The following is a 15,569-nucleotide window of genomic DNA, read 5'->3' as shown; positions in this document are numbered from 1 at the left end:
CCAAAAAAAAAAAAAAAAAAAAAAAAAAAAAAAAGAAAAAAAATGAGATAAAGATCGAATGGTTGCCTTTGACATATTTGATTTAATCAAAACAAAGGAAATTGCCTGGCATTAAGGAACCTGTTATTTATCCCTTAGAGGCACTCCAGCAGAGAACCCAGGCCCTTCACCATGCTGCTGCATGGTTCCTGACACTTGTGCAGTCCGTTCCGAAGTTTCTTACAGATGAAGTGGGTGACTGCAAACAGGCACTGCTGCTTCTCCTCTGTGTCAGAGTAAGCACGGCAGCGCAGAGTGGCTGCACGTCCTGAGTTGCCTGGGACAGTCCTGGTTTACACCATTGCTCTGTTTTAATTTTTATCAGTGACATTTTTTACTCAAAGCTGTCCCCAGTTGGAAGATAAAGGTACGTGGTGACTGCAATTATGCGGCATGTATGCTTTGCCTTAGGGAAAAGAGAGGTGACAAAAGTTCTTTTTTTTTTTTTTTTTTGAGACGGAGTCTCGCTCTGTCGCCCAGGCTGGAGTGCAGTGGCCAGATCTCAGCTCACTGCAAGCTCCGCCTCCCGGGTTTACGCCATTCTTCTGCCTCAGCCTCCCGAGTAGCTGGGACTACAGGCGCCCGCCACCTCGCCCGGCTGGTTTTTTGTACTTTTTAGTAGAGATGGGGTTTCACCGGGTTAGCCAGGATGGTCTCGATCTCCTGACCTTGTGATTCGCCCGTCTCGGCCTCCCAAAGTGCTGGGATTACAGGCTTGAGCCACCGCGCCCAGCCCAAAAGTTCTAAGTGAAGAAGATAAAGTACAGCTTGACCAGCTGATAAATATGTTGCAGGGTTTTGGAGGAGAATTTCAGCAAGAGCAGTTGACTCCAGATGATATGCAAGGCTGCTTTTGACCTCTCTGTCTGAAAGGACATACTTAAAATCCAGTATTTGTTTGCTGTTCCCCCTTTATTTATTTTGAGACAGAGTCTCACTGTGTTGCCCAGGGTGGAGTGCAGTGGCACGATCTCGGCTCACTGCAACCTCCGCCTCCTGGATTCAAGCAGTTCTCCTGCCTCAGCCTCCTGAGTAGCTGGGATTACAGGCATGTACCACCACGCCTGCCTAATTTTTGTATTTAGTAGAGATGAGGTTTCACCACATTGGCTGTTCTGGTCTTGAACTCCTGACCTCAGGTGATCCACCTGCCTTGGCCTTCCAAAGTGCTGGGATTACGGGCAGCACAGGGTGGCTGCACATCCTAAGTTACCTGGGACAGTCCTGGTTTACACCATTGCTCTGTTTTAAGTTTTATTAGTGACATTTTTCACTCAGTGCTGTCCCCAGTTGGAAGATAAAGGTATGTGGTGACTGCAATTATGCGGCATGAGGTGGTTCTTGCCTCCATGCCCGTGTGCGACATGAAGTTCCTAGGTTCATGTTAGAAAATCGTCTTCCTAGAAAAGGATTTTATTTTATTTTTTTATTTTATTTTATTTTATTTTGAGACGGAGTCTCGCTCTGTCGCCCAGGCTGGAGTGCAGTGGCCGGATCTCAGCTCACTGCAAGCTCCACCTCCCGGGTTCACGCCATTCTCCTGTCTCAGCCTCCGCCTCCCGAGTAGCTGGGACTACAGGCGCCCACCACCTCGCCCGGCTAGTTTTTTTTTATTTTTAGTAGAGACGGGGTTTCACCGTGTTAGCCAGGATGGTCTCGATCTCCTGACCTCGTGATCCGCCCGTCTCGGCCTCCCAGAGTGCTGGGATTACAGGCTTGAGCTACCGCGCCCGACCTGGATTTTATTTTTTTATTGGTTCAATTAGGGTTTCTGGTCAGTGTCTCCCAAAGCTCCCACCCCATAAGACTTCAGGGGCTTCTTTGACATCTGAGCTCCTTATACCCTCCCTGGGAAGGTCACCGCCCTTCTCAGATTCTCATCTCGAGCGCAAGTTGAAGAACCTGGAGGTAGAATGCCACCATCTATAGCCTATCTCAGGGTAGCCTTTAACCAACTTTTCTCTTCGGAGGTCTCAAAAATAGATGCTTTCTTTATAGGATGCAAAGCTCATCCAGTATTTGGGATGAATCCTTAAAAAATTTGAAGGTTCCCTTACAGAAGCCACTATACATAAATATCTTTTAAAAGAAGGCCATCCAGAGTTTTAAGGCATATTTGCAGGAGAAAACCCATTTTTGTGAAAACATATAATCTGGTTGCAGTGTTCGATATTCACATTCACAGATGGTGGCTCTGTGGCAGTCACCCACAGGTTCTTCCTGCCCACTGCACAGACAAAACCATTCACTGAGACTATGGTAGTGCAGTAAATAAGTAGTTTAGTCTGGGTTTGGTGGCTCACGCCTGTAATGCTAGCACTTTGGGAGGCTGAGGCGGGTGAATCACTTGAGCCCAGGAGTTCAAGACTAGCCTGGGCAGCATGGCAAAACCGCATCTCTTCTAAAAATATACACACACACACACACAGAGAAATTAGCTAGGCGTGGTGGCACACACCTATAATCCCAGCTACTCGGGAGGCTGAGGCATGAGAATCGCTTAAACCTGGGAGGCAGAGGTTGCAGTGAGCTGACATGGTGCCATTGCACTCCAGCCTGAGTGACAGAGTGAGACTGTGTCTCAAAAAAAAAAAAAAAAAAAAAGTTTAATTAACTTAATTAACGAGGCCGGGCGCGGTGGCTCAAGCCTGTAATCCCAGCACTTTGGGAGGCCGAGACGGGCGGATCATGAGGTCAGGAGATCGAGACCATCCTGGCTAACATGGTGAAACCCCGTCTCTACTAAAAATACAAAAACTTAGCCGGGCGCGGTGGCGGGCGCCTGTAGTCCCAGCTACTCGGGAGGCTGAGGCAGGAGAATGGCGTAAACCCGGGAGGCGGAGCTTGCAGTGAGCGGAGATCCGGCCACTGCACTCCAGCCTGGGTGACAGAGCGAGACTCCGTCTCAAAACAAAAAAAAACAAAAAAAAACAAACAAAAAAAACTTAATTAACGTAAGGCTGGCCACTGAGATGGAATTATTACTCAAAGCAGTCTCTCTGAGTCTCAGAGGTCAGGGTTTTTATGGACAGTACTGCGGGCAGGGAGCTGGGGAACAGGAGGTGCTGATTGGCTGGGATGAAATCACAGGGGCGTGGAAAATGGTCCTTGTGTACTGAGCCCGCTTCTGGGTGGGGTCATAGGATCAGTTGAGTCACGAAATACGGGTCCCGGCAGGGTCAGTCAGGTGGGGTAAATCAGTTGCCCGAAAGTCTGAAAAATACCTGAAAAGATCAATCGTAGGGTCTCCAATAGTGACGTTATCTATAGGAGAAATTGAGGGAAGTCACAAATCTTTGTTACCTCTGGCCACATGACTCCTGAGCAATAAGGGATCATAGAAACTACATTCGGCAGAATTCAAGCCCCTCCCTTAATCCTAATCTCGAAACCTTTCATTAGTTTTCAAAGGTGGTTTCAGCCTCAGAACAGGGAGGAGACTATTATCATCATTCTTGCTTCAAAGTTAAACTATAAACTGGCCTGGCACAGTGGCTCACGTCTGTAATCCCAGCACTTTGGGAGGTTGAGGCGGGTGGTTCATTTGAGGTCAGGAGTTTGACACCAGCCTGGCCAACATGGCGAAAACCCATCTCTACTAAAAAAAATGTACAAAAATTAGCTGGACATGGTGATGGGTGCCTGCAATCCCAGCTACTTGGGAGGCTGAGGCATGAGAATCACTTGAACCCAGGAGGCAGAGGTTGCAGTAAGCCCAGATCACACCACTGTACTCCAGCCTGGGTGGCAGAGGGAGACCCCATTTCAAAAACAAAACCAACTGAACAAACAAAAACCTATAAACTAAATTCTCCCGAAGTTAGCTTGGCCTATATCCAGGAATGACCAAGGACAGCTTGGCAGTCAGAAGAAAGACGGAGTCAACTATGTCAGATTTGGGTTACCATTATAATTTTGCAAAGGTGGTTTCAGTGTCAGATCCTGGCCTCCGGGTCCAATGTGGAAGGAATTCCTTGGATCTTTGAAGCACATTGTCCATGAATATTCACTTATTTTGTGGAACAGCAGAGTAGAAAAGTGATGAATTAACACCAAAAGCAACACGTTACAGGGGTCTTATGACCTGTTGATTTTTAAGGTCAAGGAGGGGTGGTGGGGAATCCTAGGAGTCAAATTACACTTAAATAATGCTGAATTTTCCATTGTGTCTCCTACCTTAACACACATCATTCTCATGGATTCCCATTTGATGATTTCTAGAATGTTAACGAAACTGTCACCTTGGTGAGAAGATCATTCTAATAGCTTTATTCTGGCATATGGAGGTATGGAGAGCTTGAAGGAGTTGGAAAGGTCAGTTTTTCCTTGTTAGTAATCTGGCATATTATTGTAAAAGTATAAGACAATTAATTTGGAAATGTAGATAGGATTGTGTAACTCATTAGTTCTTAATAGAGAGAGGTGTGATACCTGTATTATTAGGGAACATAACTGAATTATCTTCCTTTTCCCTGTAGGTGCCCAGCTAAGACCAGGATGCCATCACCCTACCCAGGGCTCTGCAGTTTTCTCATGGTGAACCCTTAATGGATTTGTTGTTGCTTGAGAAATGGCTATGATCGAAGTGGGATTTGAAAGACAGAATTTTCATCCGTTAAAGAGGAAGAGTGCATTGCTGTTGAAACTCATAGCTGTTGTCTTTGCTGTGCTTCTATTTTGTGAATTTTTAATCTATTACTTAGTGATCTTTCAGTGTAATTGGCCTGAAGTGAAAACCACAGCCTATGATGGTGAACAGGCCTCACGTGAGCCTGTGCTCAAAGCCATGTTTTTGGCTGACACCCATTTGCTTGGGGAATTCTTAGGCCACTGGCTGGACAAATTACGAAGGTAAGAGGTAAAATCAGGAATCTTTCTAAAATTCTGTAGGCAAAACGGTATAGCTGTCTCCTCATAGGCAAGGCTTAATGGCTTTAGGTTACTCTTAGTTATTTTCCTCTTAAAGGAGGACATTTAGGGACATTTGGCTTTTCCTTGAATTTACCATTTACTGAGGATGTATACAGGGCCCCATAATTTGGGAGTCGGATCTGGGCCACGTCGCTTTGTGACTTTGGACAAGTTGTTAGGGCCCCTCTGAGCCCCTGCCTCCTTGTTTGTAACTGGGTGAAGACAAGAAACATCACAAGATGTGCCACGCAATGACAAGAAGATGCCACGCGATGCCTGGTACCGGGACTGGTCCCCTGGGCAGGGAGGACACAGATCTGGGTTGATGGTCCCATCTCACCTTCACTGTGTGTAACTTTGAGCCTGTTGGGTTTCAGCCTCCTCTAGACAGCGGAGGAGCAGAGCCAGATGTGTGGCTGTCACCCTAGGGAAGGGTCAGGTCCCGTCTTTCCTACTCACACCTGCCCCTGCAGGGTCCTTTGGTTTTTTTTCACCAGGAAGCTTTTTAAACAAATTATTTTTAGGCCGGGCGCAGTGGCTCACGCCCGTAATCCCAGCACTTTGGGAGGCCAAGGCAGGCAGATCACCTGAGGTCAGGAGTTCAAGACCAGCCTGGCCAACATGGTGCAACTCCATCTCTACTAAAAATAGAAAAATTAGCCGAGCATGGTGCCGGGCGCCTATAATCTCAGCTACTTGGGAGGCTGAGATAGGAAAATCGCTTCAACCCGGGAGGCGGAGGTTGCAGTGAGCTGAGATTGCGCCACTGCACTCCAGCCTGGGCAACAGAGCAAGACTCCATCTCAAAACAAAAACAAAAACTAAAGAATAAAGAATAATGAAGGAGCAGCTATACCTTTTTACTAAGAGTTTTAACCAAAGGAGGCGTGAGCTGAAGAAGGGCCGGTGCAGGGCCTGCAGTGTCTTGGTCTTACAAATCGATCCTGATTGATGTCTGGTCTCTCCAAGTAGCCTTCTGTGCATTCTTCCTGCTGCTGTTTCTAGATTTTTACTTTCCGTGGTGAATAAATCAAGAGAAACTGAGAAGCTGGGTGCAGTGCTTCACGCCTGTAATCCCAGCACTTTAGGAGGTGGAGGTGGAGGTGAAGGATTGCTTGAGGCCAGGAATTTGAGACCAGCCTGGGCCACGTGGCAAGACCTCATTTCTACAAAAAAACAATAAACAAAAACCAAAAAATAGCCAATTTTTGCTATTTATGCCTACTTGTAGTCCTAGTTACTCAGGAGGCTGAGGCAGGAGGATCATTTGAGCTATTCTGAGCACCAGAGTTTGAGCCTCCAGTGAGCTGTGATCATGGCACCGCAGTCCAGCTTGAGTGACAGAGCAAGAGCCTGTCTCTAAGAAAAAGTAAAATAAAATAAGAAAAACAGAGAAATGTGTTTTGAGAGAGATCTTGGGTAAAAAGCCTTTTATGGGTGATGTGTACCATTCAGTGGTTAACTTGGGATCTAAAAATCTTCCTCTGACCAGAAATTACATTGACTGATTAAAACGAGGTCTAGCTCTGTTGCCCAGGCTGGAGGGCAGTAGTAGGATCATAGCTCACTGCAGCTGCCCAAGTAGCTAGGACAATGGGCTTGTGTCACTACGCCCAGCTAATTTTTACTTTTTTGTAGAGATGGAATTTTGCTGTGTTGCTCATGCTGGTTTTGAACTCTTGGCCTCAAGTGATCCTCCCACCTTGGCCTCCCAAAGCATTGAAATTACAGGTGTGAGCCACTGCACCCAGCCTACTTTCCCCTGTTTCTATATCCCAGGACATAGCATTTCTCTTTTGTAGAGGAGGAGCAGCCAGGAAAATGCCTTAAAAAGGAGGAAAGGTAGGCCGGGCGCGGTGGCTCAAGCCTGTAATCCCAGCACTTTGGGAGGCCGAGACGGGCGGATCACGAGGTCAGGAGATCGAGACCATCCTGGTTAACACGGTGAAACCCCGTCTCTACTAAAATACAAAAAAAAAATTAGCCGGGCGAGGTGGCGGGCGCCTGTAGTCCCAGCTACTCGGGAGGCTGAGGCAGGAGAATGGCGTGAACCCGGGATGCGGGGCTTGCAGTGAGCTGAGATCCGGCCACTGCACTCCAGCCTGGGCGACAGAGCGAGACTCCGTCTCAAAAAAAAAAAAAAAAAAAAAAAAAAGGAGGAAAGGTTTGGGTTCCTTAGGAAAATGACATAGGCTGGATTTGGTTAGGTTGAAGACGGGGAGGGCTGAGCAAGCACTGACATTTTTGTGCACCTGCCGTGTGCCTGTGCCATCCTTTACAAACGCTGTCTCATTTAACCCCATAACTATCCTGTGCAAGTAGGGTTTAAAATCCCCATTTACCGGCCTGGTGTGGTGGCTCACGCCTGGAATCCCAGCACTTTGGGAGGCTGAGGCAGGTGGATCACTGGAGGTCAGAAGTTCAAGACCAGCCTGACCAACATGGAGAAACCCTGTCTCTACTAAATATACAAAATTAGCTGGGTGTGGTGGCACATGCCTATAATCCCAGCTAGGCAGGAGAATCACTTGAACCTGGGAGGTGGAGGTTGCAGTGAGCCGAGATCACGCCATTGCACTCCAGCCTGGGCAACGAGAGGGAAACTCCGTCTCAAAATAAATAAATAAATAAATAAAATAAAATCTCCATTTACCAATGAAAACACTGGGAATCAGAATAGGCAGTATTTTCAAAGGCACACAGCTTTTCAATGGATTGAGCTGGGATGTTAAGCCATTATCTGTTAGATTGCAGATCCCAGGCTCTTTTTTCTTTTTGAGACGGAGTCTCTCTCTGTTACCCAGGCTGGAGTGCAGTGGCGTGATCTCAGCTCACTGCAACTTCCGCCTGCTGGGTTCAAGCAATTCTCCTGCCTCAGCCTCCCAAGTAGCTGGTACCACAGGCACCCACCACCATGCACAGCTGACTCTTTGTATTTTTAGTAGAGACTTGGTTTCATGATATTGGCCAGGCTGGTCTCGAACTCCTGACCTCATGATCTGCCCACTTTGGCCTCCCAAAGTGATGGGATTACAGGCATGAACCACTACGCCCGGCCTCCAGGCTCTTTTCATTTGCTTGTTTTACCTCGGAGGATTACTTGCATGTCTGAAATCTACAGGATTTACTGTTTTGATATTGACTAGCCTATTTCTCTTGTCATCTCCCCTCCAACTTGGAAGCAAAGAAGGAAGTTGAATTCCCTTTAAGAAGAAGTGAAAATTAAGCTAGATACAATCATTTCCTCTGTGTGGTACAAAATCAGTCTACATTGAACATCTTTGGAAGCTGCATTAGGCTCTCTCAGATCCAGTTGTGTCTTGACTGAGTGATGGCTGCAGGGTGCAGAGTGGGGCCTGTTCCTGCACACTACAGTGTCGGGTGTGTGGGAGGCGTGGCCAGACTCTTCTCTGATACTTAATTCCCCACCTTTAATCAGATACGGCCTCTTTGGCCCTTCAAGCCGGGGATGGGAATGCAAGAGTGGGACTCTGGAAGAAGGAGAGTGGAACCATTTAGTTTGCTCTTTAAATGGTGCATGATACAGAAGTAGCCTCCACCCAGGAAAGACTGATGACTTACTTTTTCCTATTGGTGTCAAGGGAATGGCAGATGGAGAGAGCCTTCCAGACAGCTCTGTGGTTGCTGCAGCCGGAAGTCGTCTTCATCCTGGGGGATGTCTTTGATGAAGGGAAGTGGAGCACCCCTGAGGTAGGACCCTGTGTTCCAGGTGCCCTCATCCTGCTTTGAGGTCCAGCACAAGTAACCCAGAGAAGCCACGAAGCAATGTCAGCTGGAGTTGGAAATTTTATGGAAGTTGTACTTACTACTGATATGAAAAATGCATAGGCTGTCTGGAAGATGCTTAGAATTCATAGGCTATCTAAGATTATTAGAACAGCTCAATCCCAGGTGAGGTTGGCTAATCGTAAACATTCGTCTGTGTAGGAAATAGGTCGATTAGCCAGATATCATTTACTTGGAGTACACTGTTTTGTGAACCTCTTGGGAAAGGGAGAAATGGGCAAGATAGATGTTATTTCAGTTGTGACCGAAATTGCAAAATACATATTGAAATGTACATTTAATTTCACACTCTTATTGAACCACAACATGAGGAGAATTGTGCTACAAAAGGGACTTGCTATTCTCCTCTGATTTTCTTTTTTCTGAGTGAGAGATGCAGAAGGGGCCCTGGGGACTCGATGTGAGGATCCTCTGCCTTCAGAGGGGCTGAGACCTCCGCCTGGGTATTGGGGTAATGTAAGACTTTCCACAAACCAAAGAGAAAAGCTCTTCTCACCTTAGTTGTCACAATGTTTTGCTTATTCTATCCTTGGAACAAAACAAATGAAGACATGAACTGTTCTTGCTGCTTAAAAATGTTCAGTCACTAATGGTTTTTGGAAAATATTTAATTTGGGGTGTAGTCTAAAAAACTTCATCACATGCCTATACTACCAGCACTTTGGAAGCCCAAGGCAGGAGGAGTTTTTTTGTTTTGAGATGGAGTTTCGCTCTTGTTGCCTAGGCTGGAGTGCAATGGCGCAATCTCAGCTCACTGCAAACTCTGCCTCCCAGGTTCAAGCGATTCTCCTGCCTCAGCCTCTTGTGTGGTAGGATTACAGGCATGCGTCACCACGCCCGTCTAATTTTGTATTTTTAGTAGACATGGGGTTTCTCCATGTTGGTCAGGCTGGTCTCGAACTTCTGACCTCAGGTGACCCGCCCACCTCGGCCTCTCAATGTGCTGGGATTACAGGCATGAGCTACTGTGCCTGCCTTTTTTTTTTTTTTTTTTGGTGGTGGAGGGGATGGAGTCTCACTCTGTCACCCAGGCTGCAGTGCAGTGGTGTGATTTAGGCTCACTACAACCTCCACCTGCTGGGTTCAAGCAATTCTCCCTCCTCAGCCTCCTGAGTAGCTGGGATTACAGGCATACACTACCATGCCTAGCTAATTTTTTTTGTATTTTAGTAGAGATGGGGTTTCACCATGTTGCCCAGGCTGGTCTTGAACTCCTGAGCTCAGGCAATCTGCCCACCTTGGCCTCCCAAAGTGCTGGCATTATAGGCATGAGCCACCACGCCAGGCCTAGTCCAAGGCAGGAGGATCGTTTGAGCCCAGGAGTTCAAAACCTGGCAACTTAGTGAGACCCTGTTTCTACAAAAAATACAAAAATTAGCCAGGCATGGTGGTGCACGCCTATAGTCCCAGCTACTCAGGAGGCTGAAGTGGGAGGATCACTTGAGCCTGGGAGGTCGGGGCCACAGTCAGCTGTGCACCACTGCACTCCAGCCTGGGTGACAGAGACTCTGTCTCAAAAAATAAAGATAAAAATCAAGGAAGACAAACAACCAAACCAAAAGCAAAATAAAAAAACCCACAACAAAAACCCAAAAAACCTTACTGGCATTTCCTAGGACAATTCAGTAGCTACGCAAGAGAAGTCTTGTTTCGGAGTTGATAGGAACCACTGTTTGCAGAGTTGCAATGTTTGTTATCCTCTAGGCTGTAATTCAATGTGAGATAGTGGAAATGTTATATGTAAAAACAACTAGTTACAAAATGTGGTTGGATAGATATGTTGCCTTTCCAAATTAAGGGCAATATTTTATGTTTTTCTATGCCTGTTATTCTGATTTTATGTTACTCTAACTTTATTTATTTTTTATTTTTTTAAGCTGGTGTCTTGTTCTGTCACCAAGGCTGGAGTGTGTGGCGTGATCTCAGCTTACCGCAACCTCTGCCTCCCTGGTTCAAGTGATTCTCCTGCCTCAGCCTACTCGAGTAGCTGGGACTACAGGCGCCCGCCACCACACCCAGCTAATTTTTGTATGTTTAGTAGAGACAGGGTTTCACCATGTTGGCCAGGCTGCTCTCAAACTCCTGACCTCTAGTGATCCGCCTACTTCAGCCTCCCAAAGTGCTGGGAGTAGAGGTGTGAGCCACCGTGCCCAGCCATCTAACTTTAAATGTTATTTGTTAAAGTGGAATCTTTGTAAATGTATTCAAGGACACTATCCAGCATGTTTCCTTAGGTTTTGCCAGATTTACAACGTTTAGGATAAAGTTGGTTACCATCTAGAATTGAGGTTTTTTTTTGTTTTTTTCCCTACCCTAGGGTGTTTGTACAATCGATATTTTTAGCTTTATAAAAATAAGAACTCTACACTAACATAACTCTGAAGTTTTAATAGTTAAAGCAAGTATCAGAATAATTTTGAAATATATGTTACATTAAGTATTTTTTGTCTTTCTTTCTCCCACATCTCATTAGTTCGTTTCCACAGTGGTAGCCATAGGGGAATGCCACATTTTTTTTTTTTAATTTTTTATTTTTTGAGACGGAGTCTCACTCTATGGTCCAGGCTGGAGTGCAGTGGCGCGATCTCGGCTCACTGCAAGCTCTGCCTCCTGGGTTCACACCATTCTCCTGCCTGTAGCTGGGACTACAGGCTCCTGCCACCACGCCCGGCTGTTTTTTGTATTTTTAGTAGAGATGGAGTTTCACTGTGTCAGCCTGGATGGTCTCAATCTCCTGACCTCGTGATCCGCCTGCCTCAGCCTCCCAAAGTGCTGGGATTACAAGTGCGAGCCACTGTGCCCGGCCGGGAATGCCACTTTTAAAGATGTTTTCAACCTCATCTTGGTTGGGACAGATGAAGAACTTACTGGACATTTTGTAAGAGCCTGTTCTTATAGCATGCCCAGATCTTAAGCATTTCTCCACCAGGGTCTATGAATGGTCTTCAGGGGATCTTCAAATAATAGGTGCATGAACCAAATATTTTTTGGAATTGCCAGTTATTGTTTTAAGATGGGAGAGGATACCATTTAAAAATTTGGCATCAGGCTGGGCTTGGTGGCTTACGCCTGTAATCCTAGCACTTTGGGAGGCTGAGGCAGGTGGATCACTTGAGGTCAGGAGTTCGAGACCAGCCTGGCCAACATGGTGAAACTTTGTGTCTACTAAAAATACAAAAATTAGCTGGGCATGGTGGCAGGTGCCTGTAATCCCAGCTACTCAGGTGACTGAGGCACAAGGATCACTTGAACCCTGGAGGCGGAGGTTCTAGTGAGCCAAGATCATGGCCACTGCACTCCATCCTGGGTGACAGAGTGAGACCCTGTCTCAAAAAAAACAACAAAATAAAACAAAAACTTGGCATCAAATTACATAACAGTAAGTATTAATTGTAGTCTTAAAAAGGACATATTGTGGCCAGGTGTGGTGGCTCACGCCTGTAATCCCAGCACTTTGGGAGGCCAAGGCGGGCGGATTATGAGGTCAGGAGATCGAGACCTGGCTAACATGGTGAAACCCTGTCTCTACTAAAAATACAAAAAAATTAGTCAGGCGTGGTGGCGGGCGACAGAGCAAGACTCCATCTCAAAAAAAAAAAAGTTCTACATCATCTTTATGGACATCTGATTTAAACAGGGGAATTCATTCACTTCTCACATCAAAATAGGGATCATTGGCTGGGTGCATTGGGTCATACCTGTAATCCCAGCACTTTGGGAGGCTGAGGCGGGTGGATCATGAGGTCAGGAGATCAAGACAATCCTGGCTAACATGGTGAAAATCTGTCTCTACTAAGAATACAAAAAAAAAAAAAAAAAAAAGAGCCAGGCATGGTGGCGTGTGTCTGTAATCCCAGCTACTCTGGAGGCTGAGGCAGGAGAATCGCTTGAATGCGGGAGATGGAAGTTGCAGTGAGGAGAGATCACACCACTGCACTTCAGCCTGGAGGCAGAGCCAGACTCGTCTCAAAAACAAAACCAAACAAAACAGGGATCATGTTTTTTAGCCACAGGGCAGGGATGGTTCTCTGGCCTCCAGAGGTTTTTCTTTTTCCCTCAGGCCTGGGCGGATGATGTGGAGCGGTTTCAGAAAATGTTCAGACACCCGAGTCACGTACAGCTGAAGGTAGTTGCTGGAAACCATGACATTGGCTTCCATTATGAGTAAGTAGTTCACGAAAGCCCTGCACCCTGAGAGCGCTGGTTAACTGTAATTCTAAATCTGTTGGAATTCTGGTGAAAGCCCTATTTGTGCTGTCTTGAAATTCGTTTTCCTCAAAAGATGTAAGCTCTGGGATATTCAGCTCTTTAAGGGGTTTTTACTTGGTGCATAGTACACCCTCAACAAATATCTGTGGAATGAATGAATTGTATGTGCTCTTGGGAAACATCTAACTTGAAATGTACATTTAATGGCCAATCATTGTCTTTGGGAATGAAAAAACAAGATCATTTAGACTCTAATAGCTAACATTTATATAGTGCTCTAGTGCTTGCTTGTAATGTACCATCTGTTTCAAGCACTACTTCTGTATATGAACACATTAATCTTTACCACAGTCCTGTTGTTTTACCTATATGGTGCCAATGCACAATGAGGCCCTGGGCAGCTGAGTAACTTGCCCCAGGCTTCGTAGTAAGTAGTGGAACTAAAATTTGAGCTTTGATATCCTGGGGCCAGGTGGGGCCCTTAACTAATAACGCTAGTCTGAAACTCAAGTCTTGAAAGTTACTTTGTGTTCGTGATAACTCTAGGAGTTTCTAAAATGGCTTGTCCTGAAAATGTTTCCTCTTACACTTGAATATAGGATGAACACATACAAAGTGGAACGCTTCGAGAAAGTGTTCAGCTCTGAAAGACTGTTTTCTTGGAAAGGCATTAAGTGAGTATTATTTGTAAATTCTTCCAAGACCTTGAGTCCTCGGAAACTTCATTTTCTAAAGGTGCCTGCCATACTGGGATCTGTCATCTGCCCGTGTTCCGTGTAGCCTGGTTTACGAGCTTTAAACAGCAGTGCCTCAGGCTGCCCTTGCTGGTGCTGGCCATGGGAGCCGATAGATGGGAAACCTTAAGCGACCCTGGTTTTCCTTCACAACCCCACAGTGAATCGGTCAGTTTATGACTCTGCCCAGCCACTGTGGGAGTGATCCTCTTTCTGTCTGCCCTGTCTCTGGGTGGTGCAAATTTCATCAGCCCACTTTGTAAAAGAGTCTTTTTATTTGATCAAAATGTGCTAATTTCACTTTACAAAGACTGTTCCCGTAGTTATGGTGTCATGGGATTTGGTGGCAAGTGTGTCACAGTGCATCTGTAGCTCTGTGCTACCCATCTCCATCGGCCTGGGCTTTTACACCCGAGCACCCTGACCCTTAGCCTGAGCATGAGCAGCTCCCCCTCTGCGAGGCCACCTCAGTGCCCATCTCTAGATCTTTTCTGGGCTGTGTATGCGGCTGCAGCACAGTGGGCAGGACTCTATACTCTCTCCTGATGATAGACGCGGTGGAGAGAAAGCAGGTGGGAGTGGAAGCCTTTTCTCTTTTAATCCTGCCCTTCCTGTGGGTGCCGAGCACTCTGTTGACCTTGGACACAGCAGGTCTGCAGGTGAGGTCATTTCTGTCCCGTGGCTTCACCGCCAATGCTCACCTTTCCCTCCCTCCAATGCTCACCTTTCCCTCCCTCCAGTGCTCACCTTTCCCTCCCTCCAGTGCTCACCTTTCCCTCCCTCCAGTGCTCACCTTTCCCTCCCTCCAATGCTCACCTTTCCCTCCCTCCAGTGCTCACCTTTCCCTCCCTCCAGTGCTCACCTTTCCCTCCCTCTGCCAGGAGGGCAGAGTCTCTCTCGAGTAGACGGCTTCCTCTGCTGACTCATAACAGAAACATGATACAGTGAGAATTAGTTCCCTCTAAGTGTGCGTTTAAGACACTTTTAACAGCTCATCATACTGCTGTTCACTTGGTAACTCCGCTCCTTATCTCTAAGACGAGTTAAATTTCAAGCAGTCTTTACTGACTGGGACTTTCGTCATTCCAAGATGGTATGGGTGTAGGAAATAAAAGCGTATTTAGTGGGAGTCTATAAAAAAATGTGGCTGCTGAGTCTAACCATAATGGACTCTGTTATTACCGTAGTTTGGGATTATCCATACCCAGTTAGCTCTAAGCGGCACCCTACCCTCTGCCTTACTTGCTGTGTGTGTCTGTATGTCACTGATGCACCCTGTGGTTCCCTCTACCTGTTAGTCACAATATCTGACAAGTACTGAGTACTTTCTAGCGGCAGGCTGTGGTCTAAACACCTGCCATGTCATTTCATTGAATCCTCACAACCAGCTGATGGGGTGGGCAGAGGGGTTCTTAGCCCTCTGCACAGAAGATGCACTGTAACAGATGAGCTTCTGTAATCTGGAATGTTTCACAAGTTTAGGGTCAAAAACCCTTTGATCATGTCTTAGACTGAACTCCCAGTCATGCTATTTTTGTTAATACTGACTCATATTTAAAAATACACCAGGCCGGGCGCAGTGGCTCAATCCCAGCACTTTGGGAGGCCGAGACAGGCAGATCACGAGGTCAGGAGATCGAGACCATCCTGGCTAACACGGTGAAACCCCGTCTCTACTAAAAAATACAAAAAACTAGCCGGGCGAGGTGGTGGGCGCCTGTAGTCCCAGCTACTCGGGAGGCTGAGGCAGGAGAATGGCGTAAACCCGGGAGGTGGAGCTTGCAGTGAGCTCAGATCCGGCCACTGCACTCCATCCTGGGTGACAGAGCAAGACTCTGTCTCAAAAAAAAAAAAAAAAAAAAAAAAAAA

At 46.5% G+C, this 15,569-nt stretch overlaps 1 protein-coding gene across 8 annotated transcripts in view; it reads left to right on the top strand.

Annotated features, from left to right (window-relative positions):
• The window catches only part of MPPE1 (metallophosphoesterase 1), a 26,309-nt gene that overhangs the window by 6,926 nt on the left and 3,814 nt on the right, over positions 1-15,569 (top strand). For 6 of the 8 annotated variants that reach the window (XR_003116629.1, XR_003116628.1, XM_025364971.1 and 3 more), the window contains 4 exons: positions 4,518-4,890; positions 8,553-8,661; positions 12,818-12,921; positions 13,566-13,640. Coding sequence is in view for 5 of the 8 variants with exons in the window: in XM_025364971.1 (XP_025220756.1) it covers positions 4,610-4,890; positions 8,553-8,661; positions 12,818-12,921; positions 13,566-13,640 (569 nt within the window). In the remaining 3 variants the exon portion in view is untranslated. Of the gene's footprint in view, positions 1-4,260; positions 4,354-4,517; positions 4,891-6,588; positions 6,682-8,552; positions 8,662-12,817; positions 12,922-13,565; positions 13,641-15,569 lie in introns of all 8 variants that reach the window. The other 2 variants (XR_003116630.1, XM_025364968.1) reach the window with 2 other exon arrangements.

Source organism: Theropithecus gelada, chromosome 18, assembly GCF_003255815.1.
Source record: "Theropithecus gelada isolate Dixy chromosome 18, Tgel_1.0, whole genome shotgun sequence".
Lineage (NCBI taxonomy): Eukaryota > Metazoa > Chordata > Mammalia > Primates > Cercopithecidae > Theropithecus > Theropithecus gelada.
Note: the sequence above shows the minus strand (reverse complement) of the source record. Positions and strands in the feature narration are given on the sequence as shown.